The sequence below is a fragment of the Hyperolius riggenbachi genome, chromosome 9, assembly GCF_040937935.1.
Source record: "Hyperolius riggenbachi isolate aHypRig1 chromosome 9, aHypRig1.pri, whole genome shotgun sequence".
NCBI lineage: Eukaryota > Metazoa > Chordata > Amphibia > Anura > Hyperoliidae > Hyperolius > Hyperolius riggenbachi.
In genome coordinates, this window is record NC_090654.1 from 128,280,969 (window position 1) to 128,302,593 (window position 21,625).

Sequence of the window (21,625 nt, forward strand, 5' to 3'; positions counted from 1 at the left end):
GGGGGCATATACTGAAGGTATCCTCAATAAGAAAGAATTCGATTTCATCAACATTAAACATCCAAGAATCCCAACAATGTACCATCTCCCAAAAATCCATAAATCCCTAGATAATCCACCAGGAAGACCAATTATATCAGGGATCGGTTCCTGTACCTCAAATCTTTCAAAGTATATTGATAAATTCCTGCAGCCCTACGTACGGAAGACACCAGCATTTCTTGAAGATACCAGACATGTAATCAATACGTTAAAAGAAATAGAATGGAAAGAAGGATAGATTGGGACCCTAGACATCATTATACACAACAATCGATCACAGAAAAGGTCAGGAGTCCACACGGTACTTCCTAGAGCAGGATTGTAACATCCGCAGAAATGGCGGCTGTGGGCACGCAGGGTGTCTCCGCAGCCGTCTTGCCTTTCTGCTCAAGGACTTCGCCCGTGCCTCTGGCGTCTTGTACGCCGAGGACGGGTTTGTCTATTGCACATAGGGTTGCCGTATCTCGCGGGCGCGCGCGGAGATAGGACCTTTATGCGGGGAGGAGGCGCGTCAGCTGACCGGCCGGTCGGCTGTCGTCAGAGGAGACTCACGGCGCTCCGGATTGGCTGATTGTTGAGGACGCGGCTGTGGGGTCTCCTCTGCTTCAAAAGCCTTCAGGGTTCACTCGCAACTTGTCTGCTGTTGCGAATACTCTCGTGTTAGCGCTCAGACCTTAGATAGTATCCGGTGTGCTTTGATCTGGGAGGAAACCAGGGATTTCACACACAAGACTAGGATTATTGTATTACTGTATATTGATATTCTGTGTATGACTCTGGCTACCCTCTGACTCTGCTCTCGCTTATCGTTTCTGTACTTTACCTCGTTGCTGAACCCTGCCTTATATCTTACTACTCTCTTGCCTGCCGATTCTGTACTGTACCTGCCCACCTGTTACTGATCCTAGCCTGTCTGACCTTTCTACTCACCAGTGATCCCTTGTCACTGGTGAGGTGTTCTAATAGTACCCACCAGCTCCTCTGGTGAGGTTTTGTCAAACTATTCAGTTATTGTGTACCAAAAGTGCTCACCAGCTCCTCTGGTAATGTCTAGCTAAACTATTCTGTTACTGTTGCACCAAGCACTACATACTTTGTATTCTGCCAGCTATACTTGTATTATTGGTGATACTGCAGATCACACATAATCAGGTATAGCGTCTGTATTATTGGTGATTCTGCAGATCACACATAATCAGACGTCTGTGTTGCTACACCAATCATTACAAGGATGAATCACTATTAGAAGAATATCACCCAATCCTGGACCACAGCCTGCTGCCAGACAAGCATCCTCTGCTGACCTGCTTCATACACTTCACAGCCCTCTGTCTACAAATAACCTCAACACCCATCCTCGCTCCAACCTTATTTCCATCCATCCCACCCACAAACACATGCTACCCCTACCCTGCGGTCTCTGGAATGCCAGATACGTCCGCAATAAACTTACAGCAGTCCACGACCTTTTCCTCTCCAAATCCCTCACCATCCTCGCACTCACTGAGACATGGCTCACCCCCTCTGACTCTGCTGCAGAGGCTGCCCTCTCCTCCGGGGGCTTCACCTCAGTCACACCCCCAGACCAGACAACAGGACCGGGGGAGGGGTGGGTCTGCTCCTCTCCCCATCTTGCACCTTCCGTGTCCTCACCCCACCTACCTCTCTACAATTCACATCATTCGAGGCCCACACCATCCGCCTCTACCACCCCCTCCCTGCCATTGTTGCGGTCTTATACCGCCCTCCGGGCTCCACCCCACAATTTCTCGATGACCTTGCCTCCTGGCTCCCTCACATCCTCTCCTCTGACCTCCCCACCATCATCCTTGGGGATTTCAATATTCCCATCGATGAAGCCCAGAACTCCGCTGTGACCCGGCTACTCACCATTGCCAACTCACTTGGACTAGTACAACACACCAACGCCCCCACTCGCACTGCCCGTCACACTCTCGACCTTATATTCACTAAATCCACCACTATTGCAGACCTAGACATCGCACCATTTCCACCCTCAGACCATTACCTTCTCACCTTCAACCTCCTCACGGAAGGCACCTCCAAACTACCCGCCCTCCCACCTGGTCGATGGCAGCGAGACCTACGCAAGCTCAACCCTAGCGTCCTTGCTGACCCTCTCCATGCCCTCTCCTCCACTCTCCCCACCCTAACCTGTCCTAATCTTGCTGCAGCTCAGTATCTCCAAACTCTCTCATCAGCCGTAGAGAAAGCTGCTCCACCAATATTTCGCCGCAACCGACCCCTAACCCTTAGCCCTGGCACACTACCCATACTCGCAACCTCCAGAGGGAAACATGCGCCACTGAACGGAAATGGAGGAAAACTAGACTTAACCAGGATTTCCTACAGTACAAGACCAAACTGCTGCAGTTCCACACTGCCTTTGCTCATGCGAAGCAGGAATACTTTACCAAGCTCATCGGAGCACAAGCTTCCAACCCCCGGCATCTCTTTGCCACTTTCAACTCCCTGCTTAAACCCACCCCCCCACCCTCCGTTTCCTCCCTCTCTGCCACAGATTTAGCCACCCACTTCACCAACAAAATAGTCTCCATCCGCCAGGAAATATCCAATCTCAAATCTTCACCTCCCACCCCCTCCCAAACAGCTCCTCCTCCACCCTATCCTCCCCTCACATCTTTCACTCCTACTACCACCGAGGAAGTCATCCACCTACTGCAGACTTCCCATACCACTACTTCCCCCCTTGACCCCATCCCTTCTGATTTACTCCAGCCTCACTTCACGGAATTGGCCCCAGTCCTCACTACCCTGTTCAACCTCTCCCTATCCACAGGCACCTTCCCCTCAGACTTTAAGCAGGCCACTGTACTACCCCTGCTCAAGAAACCCTCCCTCGACCCCTCGCTACCCTCCAACTACCGTCCTATCTCCCTCCTCCCCTTTGCCTCAAAATTCCTTGAGCGTCTGGTTCACAAACACCTGACCCAGTTCCTCAATACCGAAACTGCTCTCACCAAAGTGGTCAATGACCTTGCCTTAGCTAAAGCTGAAGGTAAATACTCCATTCTCCTCCTTCTTGACCTTTCAGCAGCTTTTGACAAAGTAGATCATCCCCCACTCCTCCAGTTCCTCCAGTCCATGGGCATTCACGATCTTGCCCTGTCCCGGCTTTCATCCTACCTCTCCAACCGCTCCTTCACGACCGCCTTCAATGAGTCCTCATCCACCCCCAACCACCTCTCGGTGGGAGTCCCCCAAGGTTCGGTCCTTGGCCCCCTACTGTTCACCCTATACACATCCTCCATTGGCAAGGTTATCTCCTCCATGGGTTTAACTATCATCTGTATGCAGATGACACCCAGATCTACCTCCACACCCCTGACATATCCACCACTACCATGGACAAGGTCTCCTCCTGTCTATCAGCCATCTCCTCCTGGATGTCCGCTAGGTTCCTGAAACTAAACCTAGACAAAACGGAATTTATGATCTTCCCACCCTGGACATCCATAAACCTCCCAGATGTGCATGTCACTGTTAACCACACTACCATTCACCCTACCTCTCAAGCCCGCTGTCTGGGTATCACCCTGGACTCCGCACTCTCCTTCACTCCCGACATCCAAAACCTCACAAAGTCCTGCAACTTCCACCTTCATAACATCTCTAAGATTCTCCCTTTCCTGACCTCTGCCACCACCAAACTCCTCATCCATGCCCTTATAATTTCCCGCCTTGACTACTGCAATGCCCTGCTGTCTGGTCTCCCTATGACCTGAACAGCCCCACTGCAGTCCATCATGAATGCAGCAGCCAGAATTATCCACTGCTCCCATCGCTTCACCATGGCGGATCCCCTCCTTGAATCCCTCCACTGGCTTCCTATCCAGTCCAGAATCAGATTCAAGATACTGTGTCTGACCTACAAATCTGTCCACAAAACCTGTCCAACCTACATTTCCGATCTTACTCAGAGGTACACACCTAGCCGCTCACTCCGCTCTTCCAATGAACTTCGCCTAACCGCCCCCCGCATCACCCAGTCCCATACATGCCTCCAGGACTTCTCAAGAGCTGCTCCAACACTATGGAACTCCCTATCTCCACCCATTAGGGCAGCCCCCTCCTTCAACATCTTCAAGAAAGCCCTCAAAACTCACCTTTTCACTCTGGCCTACTACCCCTCACAAGTGCTCTAAACCCACAGCTGAACTCTGGTCTCCTACCTCTCGTGTCCCTACCTCTCCCTTTAGATTGTAAGCCTTTGGGCAGGGTCCTCCTCCTTTTGTGTCCAACCTGATCATGCACCTCCATTACTGTGAACCCATGCTAGGCATCTGAGTGAACCTAACTTGCCTAATCTCCATGCTCCGCTCCAGTGACTGACTAAGCATTACCTTGTACTCATACTGTGCTGCATGATCTGGTCTTTCTTGTATTCAGGTATTGTCATTTTGCTGTATGTCACCCCTAAATATTGTATGTATCCCTATTTATTGTCCAGCGCTGCGTAATATGTTGGCGCTTTATAAATACAATAAATAAATAAATTCATATTAAATTCCATATGGATTATCTTAACCCACAATAACTTTATGTATAATGGAGAACACTATCTACAGAAGAGTGGAACAGCCATGGGGACCAGGTTCGCTCCGGAGTACGCTAATTTATTTATGGCCCACTGGGAATCCACCCATATTGATGGCAGTGAGGGACCCAGAGAGAGCCTGGTCCTCTGGCATGAGTTATTGACTTGTTCATTTGGAGAGGAAGTATGGAAACACTGGAAGAATTCATAACAAATATCAATAACAACAACCTAGAATTAATATTCACGGGAGAAAAGAGCACCAACAATATACACTTTCTAGATCTGGACATATACATTGAAGACAATGTTGTGAAAACAAGAACCTATGCTAAACCAACAGACGTCAACGGTTACATATTAACATGTTGCCATTTCCCACCTTTGCTGGAAAATGTCCCCAAGGGACAATTGGCGAGAATACATAGAAACTGTACAAAGGAAAGCCAATTTAAACAAGAAGCAATAACGCTCAAAGAAAAATTTCTGGAAAAGGGCTACCGACAGACTGATATAAACAAAGCAATACAGATTATGGGAGACATGGATAGGGAGGAATTGCTTAAGATAAAATCCAAAATACCAACAGATGAACACGAAATGCGCATTAGTCTGCAATACCATACGAATAATAAAAGGACACAGAGAATTATAAGGAAACATTGGAATGTCCTTAGGAGGGATAAGGCATTATGTACTATTATCCCCGAAGTACCATCCTTTATATTAAGAAGGCTAGCACAGTAGGCTTGAAGATGGCCACGGCAACCAGTGAAGGGGGCAAAAGTACCAAACTTGGAGAAGGTTTTGTAAGATGTGGAAGATGCGTTAACTGCAGAGACACTAGAGGTTATAATAAGATCACGGAGATCGCCACAGAACACGGTCCTGTGAAGATTAATCAACTAATCGCTTGTGACACAAGAGGAATAATCTATTGTATTATGTGTTCATGTGGCAAATATTATGTAGGCAGAACCAAACGATTACTTAGAGAAAGGGTAGGGGAACATCTTAAGAATATGAAGAACGGATGGGAAGGACACCCCTCATCGAGACACTACAGGGAAAAGCACAACTGCAGAGTCCATGAGACTAAATTTATAGGTCTGGAAATAGTAAACAGAGACCCTGGGGGGGGGAGGGGGGGGGGGGTGACTACATAGCCAAAATGTCCAATAGGGAAAGCTTTTGGATCTTTAGTCTAAATACTATGGCTCCTAGGGGATTGAATGCAGAATTTGAAATATTCGGGTTCCTGTGAATGTATGTGGCTGTACCAGACCTACCCAATGTGGCAGACCATCTATATGTGCACTGCATTATTTGTTCACCCTCCCCCATCCTACCCTTAGTATAAATGTGTTGCACTCCCCATCTCTCTGTTTATATGCTAGCATATACGCTTACTACATGTTTTATAAGCTTGTGCCATATATGCCCTGTAGGTACCAATCATGTCCCTGCTCTCCTTATATATACAAATATGCACTATGAGGTAATTTGAATACAGAACATATGCAGAACTTATGCAATCCAGCATTAATGAAGAACAGGCACACTATGACCCAGGAGAGACCAGATTTGAAAGATGGGAGGGGTCAGCAGCGTATATCAGCCTTGGTGCAGCTGATCACTTCTTTAACTGGCTTTGATAAAGGCGGCCGTAGACCACTGAAACGCGTTAGCCCTTCCACACACTCCCCACCGTCCATTACTGCATAGAAGTGAGGATTCTACAACCAGACGCAGTACGCATACTATCCTTAACTAGCCGCAACCTAGCTGCAACCTAGCAACGAAGGACGCAAGGAGTTGGTGACATCACCGGAAGTGAATCAGCCGCTACCCGGAACTACTGCACCCGATCACTGCCGAATGAAGGGATTGATCGCGGATACAGTGTGCAAGCTGAACGGTGTCATTGAGCTACCGGCCGGAGCTCTGACACACGGACTGGACCCACTGTCAACTCCTCAATAGCTACTAACGCCAGGACGTGAGTATACCTACTATAACTCCACAACGGCGATATCCCTGAACTTTGAGGCTGGAGGTGAGTCCCTCCACACTTTACAATCTTGGATAGAGCCTACTAACTGGTGATTATAGGTGCATATCAAGTCCAAAGACTGACCTTATGCCAGGATATATTGACCAGTGCTAATAGCCACCTATGAGACATTGCATCTACCCATATTGGGATACACCATCCTTTTCAATTTCCTGTGGGGGGTCAACCCTATAACAACCTACAATCAAAATAACTTTTAGGACACTGGTGTAGTACTATTCCTTTTTTAATTTTATATTTTTATATTTTATTGGTATTCCCAAATTATCCCAAAACTTTTTTTTTTCAGTTTTTAACTTTTTGCACATTGGAAGGTCTGTGGATGACTAGCAGTTCGAATGAGTCAGTTATATACAATGATTGTTTGATATGCATGTATTGCTGGAGGCATAAATTGATCACACATTGACCATATGTGCAGATACTACTGTGGAATATTGACTCATCTTTATGTGATAGATGGTATTATATATATTATATACTGGTAGGTGAACAGAGGCGCCAGTAGAATAAAAGTACATAACAATTTTTAAAAAATTGCTTGGAGGAAGTGGTGGACTTTCCTCCGTTAAAGCAGACACCAAGGACTGTGATTAAATAAATAAATACACATTTATTGAAGATACCCCAAGGATGCAGCGTGTTTCGCGGGCACAGCCCACTTCTTCAGGCAATAAACAGGGGATAAACAACAGCAATTCTGTTATAGCCAGCAGAGCACCTCTGCTGGCTATAACAGAGGTGCTCTGCTTGCTATAACAGAATTGCTGTTGTTTATCCCCTGTTTATTGCCTGAAGAAGTGGGCTGTGCCCGCGAAACGCGCTGCATCCTTGGGGTATCTTCAATAAATGTGTATTTATTTATTTAATCACAGTCCTTGGTGTCTGCTTTAATGGAGGCAAGTCCACCACTTCCTCCCAGCAATTTTTTAAAAAATTTTATGTACTTTTATTCTACTGGCGCCTCTGTTCACCTACCAGTATATTCAAGTCCACCCCAGGTGGTGGGGTGATCTACCCTTTTTCTCCTATCTACAGAGGGCGACTTCTTAATCCTGAGTGAGGACAGGTCTAATCTCCTCACCTGCCTATTGAGTGGTTACATGAGCGGTAACCCATGTTTGTGAGTATTACCATCTCACTGTCTCAATAATTCAATCTGTCTTGACATACTACACCATATTGGGCTCTCGATTTCTCTTCAATTGTGTATATATATTATATGTATTGTATTAATAAACCTTCAGTTGTTTTATTGAATCCCAACTTAGTTGAATGGTACCTGTTATTGGTTGATTGATATGATATCATTGGTTGATTGATATGATACCACTTAGACCCAGCGCAACTGGTTTTTGTTTACTCAAATCTACTTTATTTTGTATGAGGTGAGTGGGTCTCCATACCCAACTGGTTAGCTGCGGGTGAAACAGATAAATATACCTACACAAGCGCCCCCACCCCTTTAGATACTGTATGTTGTTGTTGTTTTTTGTTTTTTTCGGTTTGCACATTTTTACTGTATCTTTTTTTTTCTAATTTTCCTTATTTGTGTTTTTTCCTTGATTAATCTACCTAGCAACATTACGTGAATATTATAGTTCTGTGGTCTGTTGGGGAGTTGAAGAAATTTTGAAAAGGGGGGGGGGGGAGAAATGCAGAGTTTTTGTTACTCAGCCCAGTGACCATGATGATGTGGAGGTAGCCTGCATTTTGGCATTTCTGGGTGCATTTCCTGTTCCAGGAGTTAAACGAGAGGCACTTTGCCATTTTGTATTCTGACCCCCTAAGTCCCCTAGAAAAGTTCTAGGATTACATTAGGATAAGCACTCCCATGTAAGTGATGCCACATATTCTCAGTTTTTGCCTTTTATTATCCAGTATAGTACTATTTAATGCAGAAATCTGGTTTGGAGATTCAGTGGATTTATTGATCCAGTCCAAAAAGCATACCCCTTTTTTCAACTTTTGGTCACTTTTTAGTAAACATTCAGTGCTTTCATATGTTTTCCATACTTTTTCCAGTCATAGAATTTTTCTATGAAAGTTTGGAATAAACCTTAAACTTTTTGTGTTTTTTTTTTTATTATTTAAATAATGAAAGACTCCCCCCATTTAAAAAAAAATCTATTTTTCCATTTGCTTTAGAAAACTTCAATTTTTTGTTAAGGTAGGGAAAATTAATAATTGAAATAATTTTAACAATAGCATTATACCTCCATATAATCACAATGCAAAATGTCTAACTATTGTGAAATAATGTTTGCACAATTGTTATTCAACTGCGTTATTTCGCATTGAATCATAGTTTTTTTTTTAACTACCCATCTATGTGAAAATTTGTCTTCTCATGCCCATAGATTTCAGCGTATTTAATGAAAATACATTTAATTAAAATAAATCAATGAGAAAATCTGTTCAAAATAGGATGGTGAATTCCATGAACATAACTTAACGTAAAACTAATGCTAGATCAAGATTACATGCAAAATTGTAATTCTAATTGCGAACGTTATCAAAAAATTTAAAAAATCTAAATTATTCATTATCAACACTATTGATAATTCTTACTCCACATCTGACCTTAGATGTTGGGATGCAAGGTTTCCCAGCAAAACTAAGCAACTAAAATCATTAAATGATTAAATGAGGAAGAATATGATAACATCATTTTTTTTTTTCACTTTTGGGCAAGTTAATGTTGACCTGACAGAGCAGTATTACTTGAAACAGGTGACTGAAAAATAGCCTGATTTTAGCCCTCATCAGCGATCAGCCCCATTGAGGTTTTGTTGTTGTGTTCGGCCCTCCATAGTGAGGCTTTGTAGTTGTCAGGACCTCCACAGTGAATTTATGCTTGATATCTGATACCGCACTCCCTGCCTACCTCTCCCATGAATTTATTTGGTAAGAAGGGGCCAGCCACAGTGAAAATTCTTACAACAAAACCTGGGGAATGGGGGCTTAAAGGGAACCCACAGTGGGAGTAATATGGAGGCTGCCATATTTATTTCTTTTTAAACTATACCATTTGGCTGTTGATCGTCTGGCAACAGTAGTGTCTGAGTCACAACCCTGAAAAAAGTATGTGGCTAATCCAGTCAGAGCACCGGATCTCGATGCTTATTCAGGGTCTTTGGCTAAAAGTATTAAAGATTCAGGATCTGGAGCACAACCAGGCAACTTGCATAGCATATGAAATATGGCAGCCTCCACATCACTCTCACTTTAGGTTACCTTTCAAGGGGGCTAAGGCGCATCACTAGAAATCACTGCCCCCCCCTGCAAAGCTTTGGATGGGCCCCCCTTGCTTTCTGCACAGGTAGAGAGGTTAGGGGCAGGGCACTACCAATTGGGGACTATCTACAAATCCTTGTCTACAAAACTTTGTATGATTCCTTATCAGTGGCTGAGCAGATGCAGTCATTAGAACAATTGTGCATAGAACAGAACGTTTTTTTTCCCCTCTCTGTGCCCGTAGTTGTCAGCCTCTCAGGACAGGGAAAAGAAACTTCTCCCACCACGGGGCCCCTTGTGGCGTCTGGGCCCTCCTGCGGCTGCATGCCTTGCAGGGTCTATTGTTATGCCCCTCCTCAATACTATTTTCCAGTATATGGATTTTTTTTTCTTTCTTTTTCTTTACTATACACTATATTTTAAAATTGGGGTAGTTGAGGGAGATTGGAGAATAAGTGAACTGATTTTTAAGTCTAATCTAATATACATTACTAGCCTACCTAAACCCATTTAAAAACGGGCTCTAGGTAGTGATTTAACCGCGCCCGCCGCCCGCGGCCACCCTGCTCCCTGGCCTCATCTCCCGTTCCAACGGCTTTCTGTACCGTGCACATGCGCAGTACAAAAAAACGACGGACAGATGGAAAGTGGATGACGCAGGGACAGTTAGGTTTTATTGTATAGGATTAATCTGGGTGTTGTTTTTTTTACATTTCTCTTTGTCGGTTGAATCTATTGGTAATTTAACATCAGTAAGCCAGAGCACAACTGCTGTGTTTCTGGTGCTGTGTAGAAGATCACCGTTGACTTTATTTCCACTTGCAATTTAGAGTGTAATGCTCATTCATGACACTGTTCTGTTCCTAGGCCACTAAATGAACTTGTTTTCTTTTGCTGGTTGTAGCTCTTGCTGACAGCATTGCTGGAAATATAACATGGGAGGCAGCTGGCCACAATACTATCTTCATGAAGTGGGCAGAGCCACGCAACCCCAATGGTTTACTTCTGAAGTATGAGATAAAGTACAAGAATGACAATGAGGTAAGCATCAGTAACACTGCCTGTGTTTAAGGTATATGTTTATTCTGGACGTTGTAGATTAGTTGAGTAGAAACCTTTTTATGTTTGAATTAGAAGATTCGGTTGTATCAAAATTCTGCTAGATCTGATGAGGGAGTTTTTTTTTTTTTTTTTTAAATAATTTTAGAGGTTTATTGGTTTTGCAGGTGTCATTGCCAGTACAAGACCATAAACTGCACCCTAGTTTTAACTTTCACGTATTTTTCTCTGATTAGCGCTTTCAGGAAGGCCCATCGACAGTAATGTGTGTTTCCCGGCAGAAGTTCCAAAGGCTCAAAGGGGTCTATATCAATGTAGCAGAACCTGGAAATTATTCTGCTCGGATCAGAGCGACCTCTTTGGCGGGCAATGGATCGTGGACAGAGCCCATCACATTCTCTGTGCCTCTCCCAGGTGAGTTTGCAGCAGGGTGTATCTAGAAATGACTTGCCCCCCCCCCCCCCCGTGAAACTTTGGGCCCCCCCCTCTTGCTTTCTGAGAACCAATGTTATTCAATTGGCTAGTTCACACTTGAATGTGTTTTCCCCATGCAGGTAAAAACAGACAGTAGTGAAGCACTACATTCCTTGATCAATTACATTAGCTTCTGTGATAGATATGCATGTTTTCGCACATACAGACACATGTGGTGTGCAGAAAACACATACAGAAGACTGACAGACGAGTGTGCTCCCAGCCACAGTTTCTTATTACACTCACTCTGACCTCTGATAGAGCAGAACTGGCTCTGCAGACTTCTCCAGCAACACTACAGTACACAGCATTTAGGGAGGGGTAGAGAGGTTGGGGGCTGAGCGTTGGACACAAGACCCTGCTGAAAACTGGATAGGGACTGTCAACTAATCATATAAAGTTTTGTAGAGAAAGATTTGTAATCAGTGGCTGAGCAGATGCAGTCATTAGAACAATTGTGCAGAGAGCAGAAAATGTGTTCTCTCTGTGCCCTTAGTTGTCAGTCTCTCAGGACAGGGAAAATAAACTTCTTCTCCCCAACGGGGCCCCTTGTGGCTTCTGGGCAACCCTGCTGCTGCATCCCTTGCAGGGTCTATTGTTGCACGCCTGCTTTGCAGTACTGAAGACTAGATAAAACTTTAGGCTAAATTTCCAATTTGTCATAGAAAACCATAACTATACTTACTGTGGTATAGTGGGGAATTAAGAAGCAGTAGGCTTTATGGCTTGGGCTGTTGTTGGCTTAGTGATGCATCAGTTGTACCATTCTGATTGTACAATCTTACTACTTCTATGCAGTATGTGAGACTACCTTAAGTATCTAATAAAAGTATATTTGCACAGTTTATTTTACCCTTCTACTACATAGATTTGCTAAGATTTATACAATCAAAATTGTGTTGTTCATGGGGCACCTTAAAGCAAACTGAGCATCTGTAATTTTATACAGCGTTTCTTACGTCAGGTGTGATTTAATGCAACATCAGTGGTACACAAGTGAAACGCTCATAACTTTGTACTGCACAGTTAAAGAAACACTGAAGCAAAAAAACTTGATATAATAAATTGGTTGTGTAGTACTGATAATTACTAGAACATTAGTAGCAAAGAACATATCATATTTTTATTTTCAGTTATATAGTGTTTTTATAACTTTGCATCATTCTCTAATATTTGCGGTATACTACACTAAATGATTTTACAGAGCAGGCCAGTGAACTTTTGACCTGTCCTCTGCAGAGAAAAAGAAAATACAGTAACTGACAGTTGAGTTAACAAGCTTCAGAAGACTGCGACTTTGAAAGTCGTGGAGCTCAATGGCTCTTTTGCATAGTTTCTTAACTAGGGGGCACCTGTCACTACCTTAACTAGGGGGCACCTGTCACTACCTTAACTAGGGGGCACCTGTCACTACCTTAACTAGGGGGCACCTGTCACTACCTTAACTAGGGGGCACCTGTCACTACCTTAACTAGGGGGCACCTGTCACTACCTTAACTAGGGGGCACCTGTCACTACCTTAACTAGGGGGCACCTGTCATTACCTTAACTAGGGGGCACCTGTCACTACCTTAACTAGGGGGCACCTGTCACTACCTTAACTAGGGGGCACCTGTCACTACCTTAACTAGGGGGCACCTGTCACTACCTTAACTAGGGGGCACCTGTCACAACCTTAACTAGGGGGCACCTGTCACTACCTAAACTATCCAGGCCAGCCAGCCCGCCCAGCATCACCACCAGCCAACCAGCCCAGAATCACTGTCAAAAAGGCCACAGCATCACCACCAGTCAGGCCAGCATTTACTTTAACCAGCCAAGCTCAGCCCAGCATTACCGCCAGCTAGGTCACAGCATCACCGCCAGCCATCCCAGCCACAGCATCACTGCCAGCCAACCCGGCCACAGAATCACCGCCAGCCAGACCACAGCATCACTGCTAGGCCTTTCAGCCCACACATCATCCCCAATCCAGCCAAAAACAGTATTGACAGGCACAGCAACCAGTAGAGGAGAATTCAGAAGCCAGGTGAGAGGTGTCTACCATATTAAGGGAGTATTCTGCCTATTTATGTGAAATGCTGTCTATTCATGTGCCTCATGACTGCTGAATTTGCCTTTTCGGGGGACTCATGATTACTGAATTTGTCATGTTGGGGGACCTCATGATTGCTGAATTTGTCATGTTGGGGACCTCATGATTGCTGAATTTGTCATGTCGAGGGCCTCATGATTGCTGAATTTGTCTTGTTGGGGGCCTCATTATTGCTGAATTTGTCTTGTTGGGGGCCTCACGATTGCTGAATTTGTCATGTTAGGGGCCTCATGATTACTGAATTTGTCATGTTGGGGACCTCATGATTGCTGAATTTGTCTTGTTGGGGGCCTCATGATTGCTGAATTTGTCTTGTTGGGGGTCACATGATTGCTAACTGCGAGGCTATGGGAAAAGCTGAATCATCATCATATGAGATGATAGCATTAAACCTACTTTTTTAGCTTTTTAAAACCGAAAATAAAACTGGGAAGTTCAAAAAAATGAATACATTTTTAAGGAGTAGGATGGACGAAATTGTTTATCTTCACAGTTTATTTTCAACTTGGATTTTCCATAATGTTCATGTATGAGTTAAAACGTTTGTACGGTATTTAGTTTAAATTGCTGTTGCCACTTTGCGATAGATAAGTGACTTTTGGGTTGCAGTTTGGGCACTCGGCCTCCAAAAGGTTCGCCACCACTGTCCTAATCTAAAGTCCCACCATTGCCAAGTTCATATAAATTTGTCTCCACCCGTGACCACACCCACATTCTGGTCCATGGCCACAACCGGTTTTCGGCGCGGGGCGCTATGCGCGCCGCACAACGTAACCCTCATATTTTTCGGCGCGCTAGCTGCAATGTGCTGATCTCTGCTGCCTACAGTATGTACAGTATAAAGCTGTTGTCTAGTGCCTGCACTGTGTGCTGATCTTCCTCCAGTGTGTACAGTATAAGGTGTTACTCTGTGCCTTTACTGATTGTAAACCAGCTGTATGGTATGCTTATCCCTGCTACTTTCAGTATGTACAGTATTAGCTGTAAAACCTGGTACACAAATACAATTTTGATTAGCCAATTTTAGCTCTGTTCATCAAATTCATTGTCTGTTGGCCCACTTACTGCATGGGGTTGGTAAAATTAGTCAGTCATTGACCAATCAAAATTGTATGTGCATAAACATCTTTGGACTATGCCTATACTGATTTGTAAATTATCTAAATAAAGGACAGGGGCTCCATCCAATATTTTGATGGGCAGGCCCGTTATCTGTAGCTTCCACCGCTGCTAAGTTCATGTACATTAAAATTTCAAGCCCATTTTACCATTACTAAATTTACAATGCAACGTTTAAGGTTTATAAAGTAAAGTTAATTATCACCATCATCACAATAATGAATAACATACTTGGGCTCACTTGTATATGTTCTGCGTGACAAGCTCCATACTTTATCATGCAAGTTTACTTAATCTTCACAGAAAAAGAGAACTCCGAAACATTGTATCTGCTGCTGAAAATTATGCCAATTGTCCTCCTGCTGATCATTGCATGTCTGGCTGCCATCATCTTCTTCTACAACAAAAAGGGGTAAGCTCTACAAATGTCTGTAATCTATTCTCTCTTTACAAATGTCAAACTATTCTAGGAGCCCAAAAGCCAGGGAATGGTAATCTGCAAATGCTAACTTTTCTTCAGATTGTTACATCTTTCATACATCTGGATTTTCAGTATTGGACCATACTAATAAAAACTTAGAAAGTTGGAGGGGGTGGGTCCTTTTTTATTTGTGTCTCTTTAGTGGCTTATGCACAATGAGATTTTAGCACCTTTGGAGCCTACTACACATAGAATAGTATGAAGCCTCAGGAGATATTGAAAGTATTGGTGTATGCTCTGGCAATCGCTCAATTAGATGATTCTACTACTCTCAAATCTTTCCCTTACTAAACGCCCACGTCTACAACTGATCAGGAATGGTGTTGCAAGACGAATCCATCCTTTTTACTGTTCCTCATCTGTTGTGACCATGTCTTACAGCTACTTCCCTGACTTCTTAAATTAAAAGATCCAATTTTACACCAATTCAATAAATCCGATCGGTTGTCCCGAAAAATGTAATTTTTTTTTAATTTGTTTGAGAAATCCCATTTTTATTGGATAAAATGTTAGGAGTGTTGTAATTTTTCTAAACAATTTTTATAAAAATTGAATGGTGTGTGGTATATTGTCATTACTTGATGTACAGATCCAATCAATTTTTTGTTTTCATTTTTTTTTATTCATGATGGGGGAAACCACTCAGAATGATTTGAATCTTATTGGCCAGAAAAATAGGTAGGATATGAGTCATGACTAGCGCATTGGAAGGGAGGCGGCAGCCTAGATGAGTTAACCCCAGTAAACATGTTCATATAGTTAAAGAATTATAATATCTTGGGATTCTTTCAGAAGTGGCTGTTTTTTAATAACTTTTGGTCCGCAATGATTGAAATCTCTGCCCTGATGTGGTGGCTAACTGGCTGGCTGGGCATAGCATTCAATCAACCGACGCCGCGCGTTCTCTCCGCTTTCATCGCTCCCAACGATCTCGCCGCTGTTTCCCCACCATAGCTCACTCGCTCTGCCATCTCTATAACAGCAGAGCCCTGTGAGCAGGTCAGAAGCCGATTTCATTGGCTCCTGACCCTGTCTGTCAATGTAAGCCGCTTACATTGATAGGCAGGGTCAGGAGCCAATGAAAGCGGCTCCTGACCTGCTCACAGGAACTCTGCCATCATAGAGACAGCAGAGTGGGTGGCCCAGGTTCCCGGCGTGTGGCAGTGATGGCGATTGCGGCAGATATGTGCGGCGATTCATCTGTGTTGCGCTATTTCTGGTACAAGTGGTCTCTGGTCTTTAAGGGGGCAGAGACCACTGGTACTAAAGTGGTTAATGATGTTTGGCTTTTTTTTTGCAGTTCTGTATTACAATAAAATGGTATATGTAACAGAAGTGTAGGAAGCAGAGCACAAACTGACTCACAAGTGAACATTCTAATGAGCAGATTCTTTATTGGCGCATATGGAAACCCAGGAATAAAAGGAATAAATCGGGCATTGCTAGCCCCAAAGATCTATTCTGTGGTGCCCCGGATGACCACCAGGCAGAGTAGAGCCACCACAGCACCCAGCATGGAATTACAGCATCCAGCAAGCCCCATAGAGACACCATAGCACCACAGCACCCAGCATTCCCACAGAGGCATGACAGCACCCAGCATGGATTTACAGCATCCAGCAAGCCCCATGGAGGCACCACAGCACACAGCAATAGGAGGTATGCTGGGTGCTATGGTGCCACTATGTGGGCATATTGGGTGCTGTGGTGCCATGCTAGATGCTATTCCTTTATGGGGGCATGCAGGGAGCTTTGGTTCTTCTATGTTGCATGCTGGGAGTTGTGGTGCCTCAATGGGAGGCCTGTGAGAGCATAGTAGGTAGATCCACTAGAAGGTCAGGGAATGCTATGGGCAGACTGGCAGCAGGCCAGCTCACTCAGCAGAAAGCTGGACCAGCCAGAACAGAAGCCAGATGACACTATTTTTGCGATATTCTGTTTTGTGTTAATGGAGAGGAGGGCTTCATCCAACATTTTGATGGGAAGGCCTACTTGGACAGCTGTTCAATCCATATAAATTTGGCTCCACTCCGGTGCATGGCCACACTCCTCTTTTGGCTGGAGTGCCTAAAACTGCCCCGGATCTCTTAGGATTCTAGCAACGCCCCTGGAATAAATTAATGAATTGTCTAGAGCAGTGTTTCTCAACATTTTATTAGTATGTACCCCTTTTAAAACCCTGTACTCGCCAAGTACCCCCTAGCATAGTAAACATTATCGCAAGTACCCCTTGACAAATGTATGTATATATCATATTACATGATAATTGGTTCTAAACAATTTCCAAGCATTTACTATTGCTTTTATTTTATCTAAAATACTAATTTGGTGTTTAAATGGGATTTATCATTTTCTAAAACTCTAAATTTGTTATTCTTGGTTAAGTATAGCAAGTCTGAGTATCCCCTGGAACCATCAGAAGTACCCCCTGGGGTACGCGTACCGCATGTTGAGAACCTAGGGTCTAGAGTAATAGGGCTCAAAGGTCCAACAAAAGGTTGTAATAAGTCCAGGCAACAAAGATCAAACTATAATTCCTCAGCAAGTGCAGGTGGTGGGACAACAAAGGAGCAAGACTGGATGTTCCAAAGATGTAAAGACAAAAAGAATGGGAACCATAAATTCCAGCTAGCAGCCGCAGACGATGGCAAGGTGTGGAGGATGTCTTGGTTGTTTCTCTAGTCATCAGATAACTGGTTGTTCCTGTGAATTCCTGTCTGCAGGGTTAGACAATGTATGGGCATCAACCAAGAGACAGATCTCTCTCTGATCAAATGTGATCAAAGAGAGATTTGTTGCCTGCCCATACACCACAGGCCAATTCCCGATCAATTTCATGCTGAAAGTAATCCAAAATAGCCCCCTCACTGGCCCAACGCTGTCTTCCAATGGTCAAAGCTGCTGGCCAGTGCACTATACATTACACATACCAGGCACATACCAGTCTGTGTCTGCCGCTGCCTCTGGGCTGGGTCCTTCATCCATACCCCCCCCCCCACGTGGTTGACGGAGTAATGTAGGTGCGTGTGTGACGTCACATATGTGCCCACGTGTACGCCAGCAACCACATGGGGTGTGTGTATGGACGAAGAACTGATCCCAGAGCCAGCAGCAAGCGGCGGACTTAGACAGTTAATGTATAGTGCACTGAGGGGGGCACATTGTCCATTGGGGGGACAGCATAGGGGATTTTGTCGTGTTCATTGCTTGTCCTGATATTGCACGCCATTACTGCCGCGCACCGACCATGATGGCCGACATCTTGCAGCATGTTCGACCAGTGGCATAGCTAAAGTGCAAGTTTTACATGGGGCCCCCCCAAGCACTCTATATACATAACAATTGATACGGCGCACCAAAACGAGCCAAGGACAACAGTGTCAGCGGTGCAAGTAGGGGATGGGAAACAGTTTGTGAATGATTACTACTATTTAAAGAGACACTGAAGCGAAAAAAATATATATGATATAATGAATTGGTTGTGTACTATGAATAATTACTAGAAGATTAGCAGCAAAGAAAATATTCTCATATTTTTATTTTCAGGTATATAGTGTTTTTTCTAACATTGCATCATTCTCTAATATGTGCAGATTACACAACACTCAGCATTCAAAATGATTCTTTCAGAGCAATCTGTGAAGTAATGACCTCTCCTCTGGCAGATAAAAAGAAAACTGTTCACTTACAGTTGAGATAATAAAAGTCAGAAGACAGCTCTCTCCACGACTTTGAAAGTCGTAGAGCTTAATGGCTTTTTTGTATAGAGATAACAACTGGAGTTTCTTAAATCTTCCTGTACTGGAAACAATTAGACTGATGTATCTGATCTTAATGTTTTATTTCTTAGCTGTACTACACATACAAATCATAATATAATAATTTTTTTTTTCGCTTCAGTGTCTCTTTAAAGCATCTATAGAAGTGATCATTATCAACACAGGGCCAATAGAGAGCTAATATTGTGCTTGAGGGAGGGCCCCTCTGACCCCAGGGCTCCGATGCAGTCGCTACCTCTGCAACCCCTATTGCCACGCCACTGTGTTCGAACGATTAATGTAACCAATTTCGCCCAGAAATTGATTTCATCATCGATAGGACATGCACTTGGTGGTAACGATTCTTATGCCGTTATAATAATCGAATCGGATGATCGATTGGATGCCAAGTTGCCTGATATATGGCCACCTTTAGACTCCACTCAGCGGCAGCAACAGCAGTTCAGGGTCTCTAATGCAGTTGGTACCCAGCGATGGCTCCAGGGCTTCCACCTATAGGCAGCACACAGGCAGGTAGGATTTTGGGAGCCACACCTCTATGCTGTAGCAACAGCAGCACAACACAGAACTGATCTTCTCTATGTCTAGGTATTAAAACCTTAATGGAAAGAAGCTCCTGCACTGGATAGGACAATACTTAACAATGACTCTCATCATGGTAACAGACTTTGCCCACTCGTCTAGCAGTATGGTCGGACATATCCCTTGAAATCAACTGGAGTTTTCTTTGTTGAGAAAGGTGCTTGGTAAAGGCTATGCAAAAAGATTGCAATAAAAAAAAAATTGGCTTGTGGCATTCTTCCCTTGTTATCAGGACTTGTAAGGGCTCTTACTAAGAATTTGCCAAAAAATGATTCCTCATATCTGCCTATCTGTTTGCTAACCATACTTCCATTCACGGTGGCTGAATAGTGTTACTAGTTAAAGGCACCACCTTTGACATGATGGGAGAGAATTGAATCCTATTCAATAAGTAGTTCTTGGGAGAGACTCCCTAATGCTCAAGGGTGGCTTACAGAAAACCCTCTTACTGGCTGCAGCACTCAAGAACTTGAGAGTCTGACAAGCAAAAAGCACAATACAAATGTTAGCATTATATTTAGCATTATTATGTATTACATTTTGCCTCCAGGTAATCTACATTTTTTTAATAACACATAAGGTTTTATTACAATCTGCTGAGATAAACTATTGCCCCTTAAAGTTGAATTTTTATACAAACCTATCACATTTACAAAGCAGTCTCTTCTTCAATGCTGTAATTTAGTCTATGTGCACATACTCTCTCCACACACACACCAGTGCCTCTTGCGTTCCAGACACGTGTAGCCTGTTGTTAGTAACCATGTTTATTATCCCCTTTAAAGAATGTTACATGGCCAGTATATGACCATAAACTGCCTTACCTGAAACCGCCATCCCCTTTGCAATCATTATTCACAAATAATAATAAACAGAATATGTTTATCCTCTGCCTCTGCTCAGTTTTCAGAAAATACCACTGAATAGGCTGCCAGATGGAGAGGAAGTTAAGAGTTTATTTTTTTGTGTTGTTCTGGAGTTAACTGGAGCTGACTTGTCTAGGGCGGTGACTGTTTCTTTTACATCTGTGCTGAAAGCAAAACTGATATTTGACTCCACAGATTCATAGAAATTGCACTGTAGCTAATTATTGACCTCCTCCTGTCATGTCTAAACTCTTCCTGCCTCTCTCCTTGATCCCCAGTGCATGTCCATCAGCCTTTCTCAGTGTGACTACTGTAATATCTTATTTCTGGGTTCTACCTGGCAGTGGTGCTTGGATACCCCAATCACGAATTCAAGTGATCACGAATTTGACTCTGCCCACTTACGAATTGACTCGTGATCTCGAGTAGAGATGGCGCAAATGGTTTGCCGGAGAACGGTTCCAGGTGAAGTTTCGGTGGTTCGCGTTCGCCAGCGAAGGAAAACTTTTGCAGAAGTTTGGTTCGTCCCCATAGTGCGGTATAAGGGTCAACTTTGACCCTCTACATCAGTCAGCAGGCACATTGTAGCCAATTAGGCTACACTCTCTCCTGGAGCCACTCCCCCCCCCCCCTTATAAAAGGCAGGCAGCGCTGGCTATTACACTCACTCGTGTACCTGCAATAATTAGTGAAGGGACAGCTGCTGGCAGACTCTCATAGGGAAAGAAAAGTTAGGCTCTTGTAGGCTTGTTAGCTTGCTCCTGGCTGATTGTTATTGCTAAAATAGCACCCCTCAACCGCTCTATTGAGAGCTAATGTTCACCTGATGTGTTTTTTTTTGTGTTGCCCGCTGACACTGCATTATACAGCCCTATCTGTTGCAGCTGGACCTTGGTAATTGCTATTACTGTGCCAGCCAGGCCCTGCCTAACTATCTATACTGGGACACCTACCTATGCCTACCTAACTACTGCGGCACCTACTTGCCTATACGGAGACACCTACCTTTGCCTACCTACCTACCTATACTAGGGCACCTACATACGCCTACCTACCTATACTGGGACTCCTACCTATGCCTAGCTAACTACTAGGGCACCTACCTATACCTATCTACCTATACTTCGACTCCTACCTATGCCTACCTATCTATACTGGGACTCCTACCTATTCCTAGCTAACTACTGGGGCACCTACCTATACCTACCTATACCTATCTACCTATACTGGGACACCTA

General features: G+C 44.0%; 1 protein-coding gene across 1 annotated transcript in view; it reads left to right on the forward strand.

Moving 5' to 3' along the window:
- The window catches only part of INSRR (insulin receptor related receptor), a 212,371-nt gene that overhangs the window by 160,055 nt on the left and 30,691 nt on the right, over positions 1–21,625 (forward strand). The window contains exons 13-15 of the mRNA XM_068253492.1: positions 10,837–10,973; positions 11,228–11,405; positions 14,983–15,091. Coding sequence (XP_068109593.1) covers positions 10,837–10,973; positions 11,228–11,405; positions 14,983–15,091 — 424 coding nt within the window. The remainder of the gene's footprint in view (positions 1–10,836; positions 10,974–11,227; positions 11,406–14,982; positions 15,092–21,625) is intronic.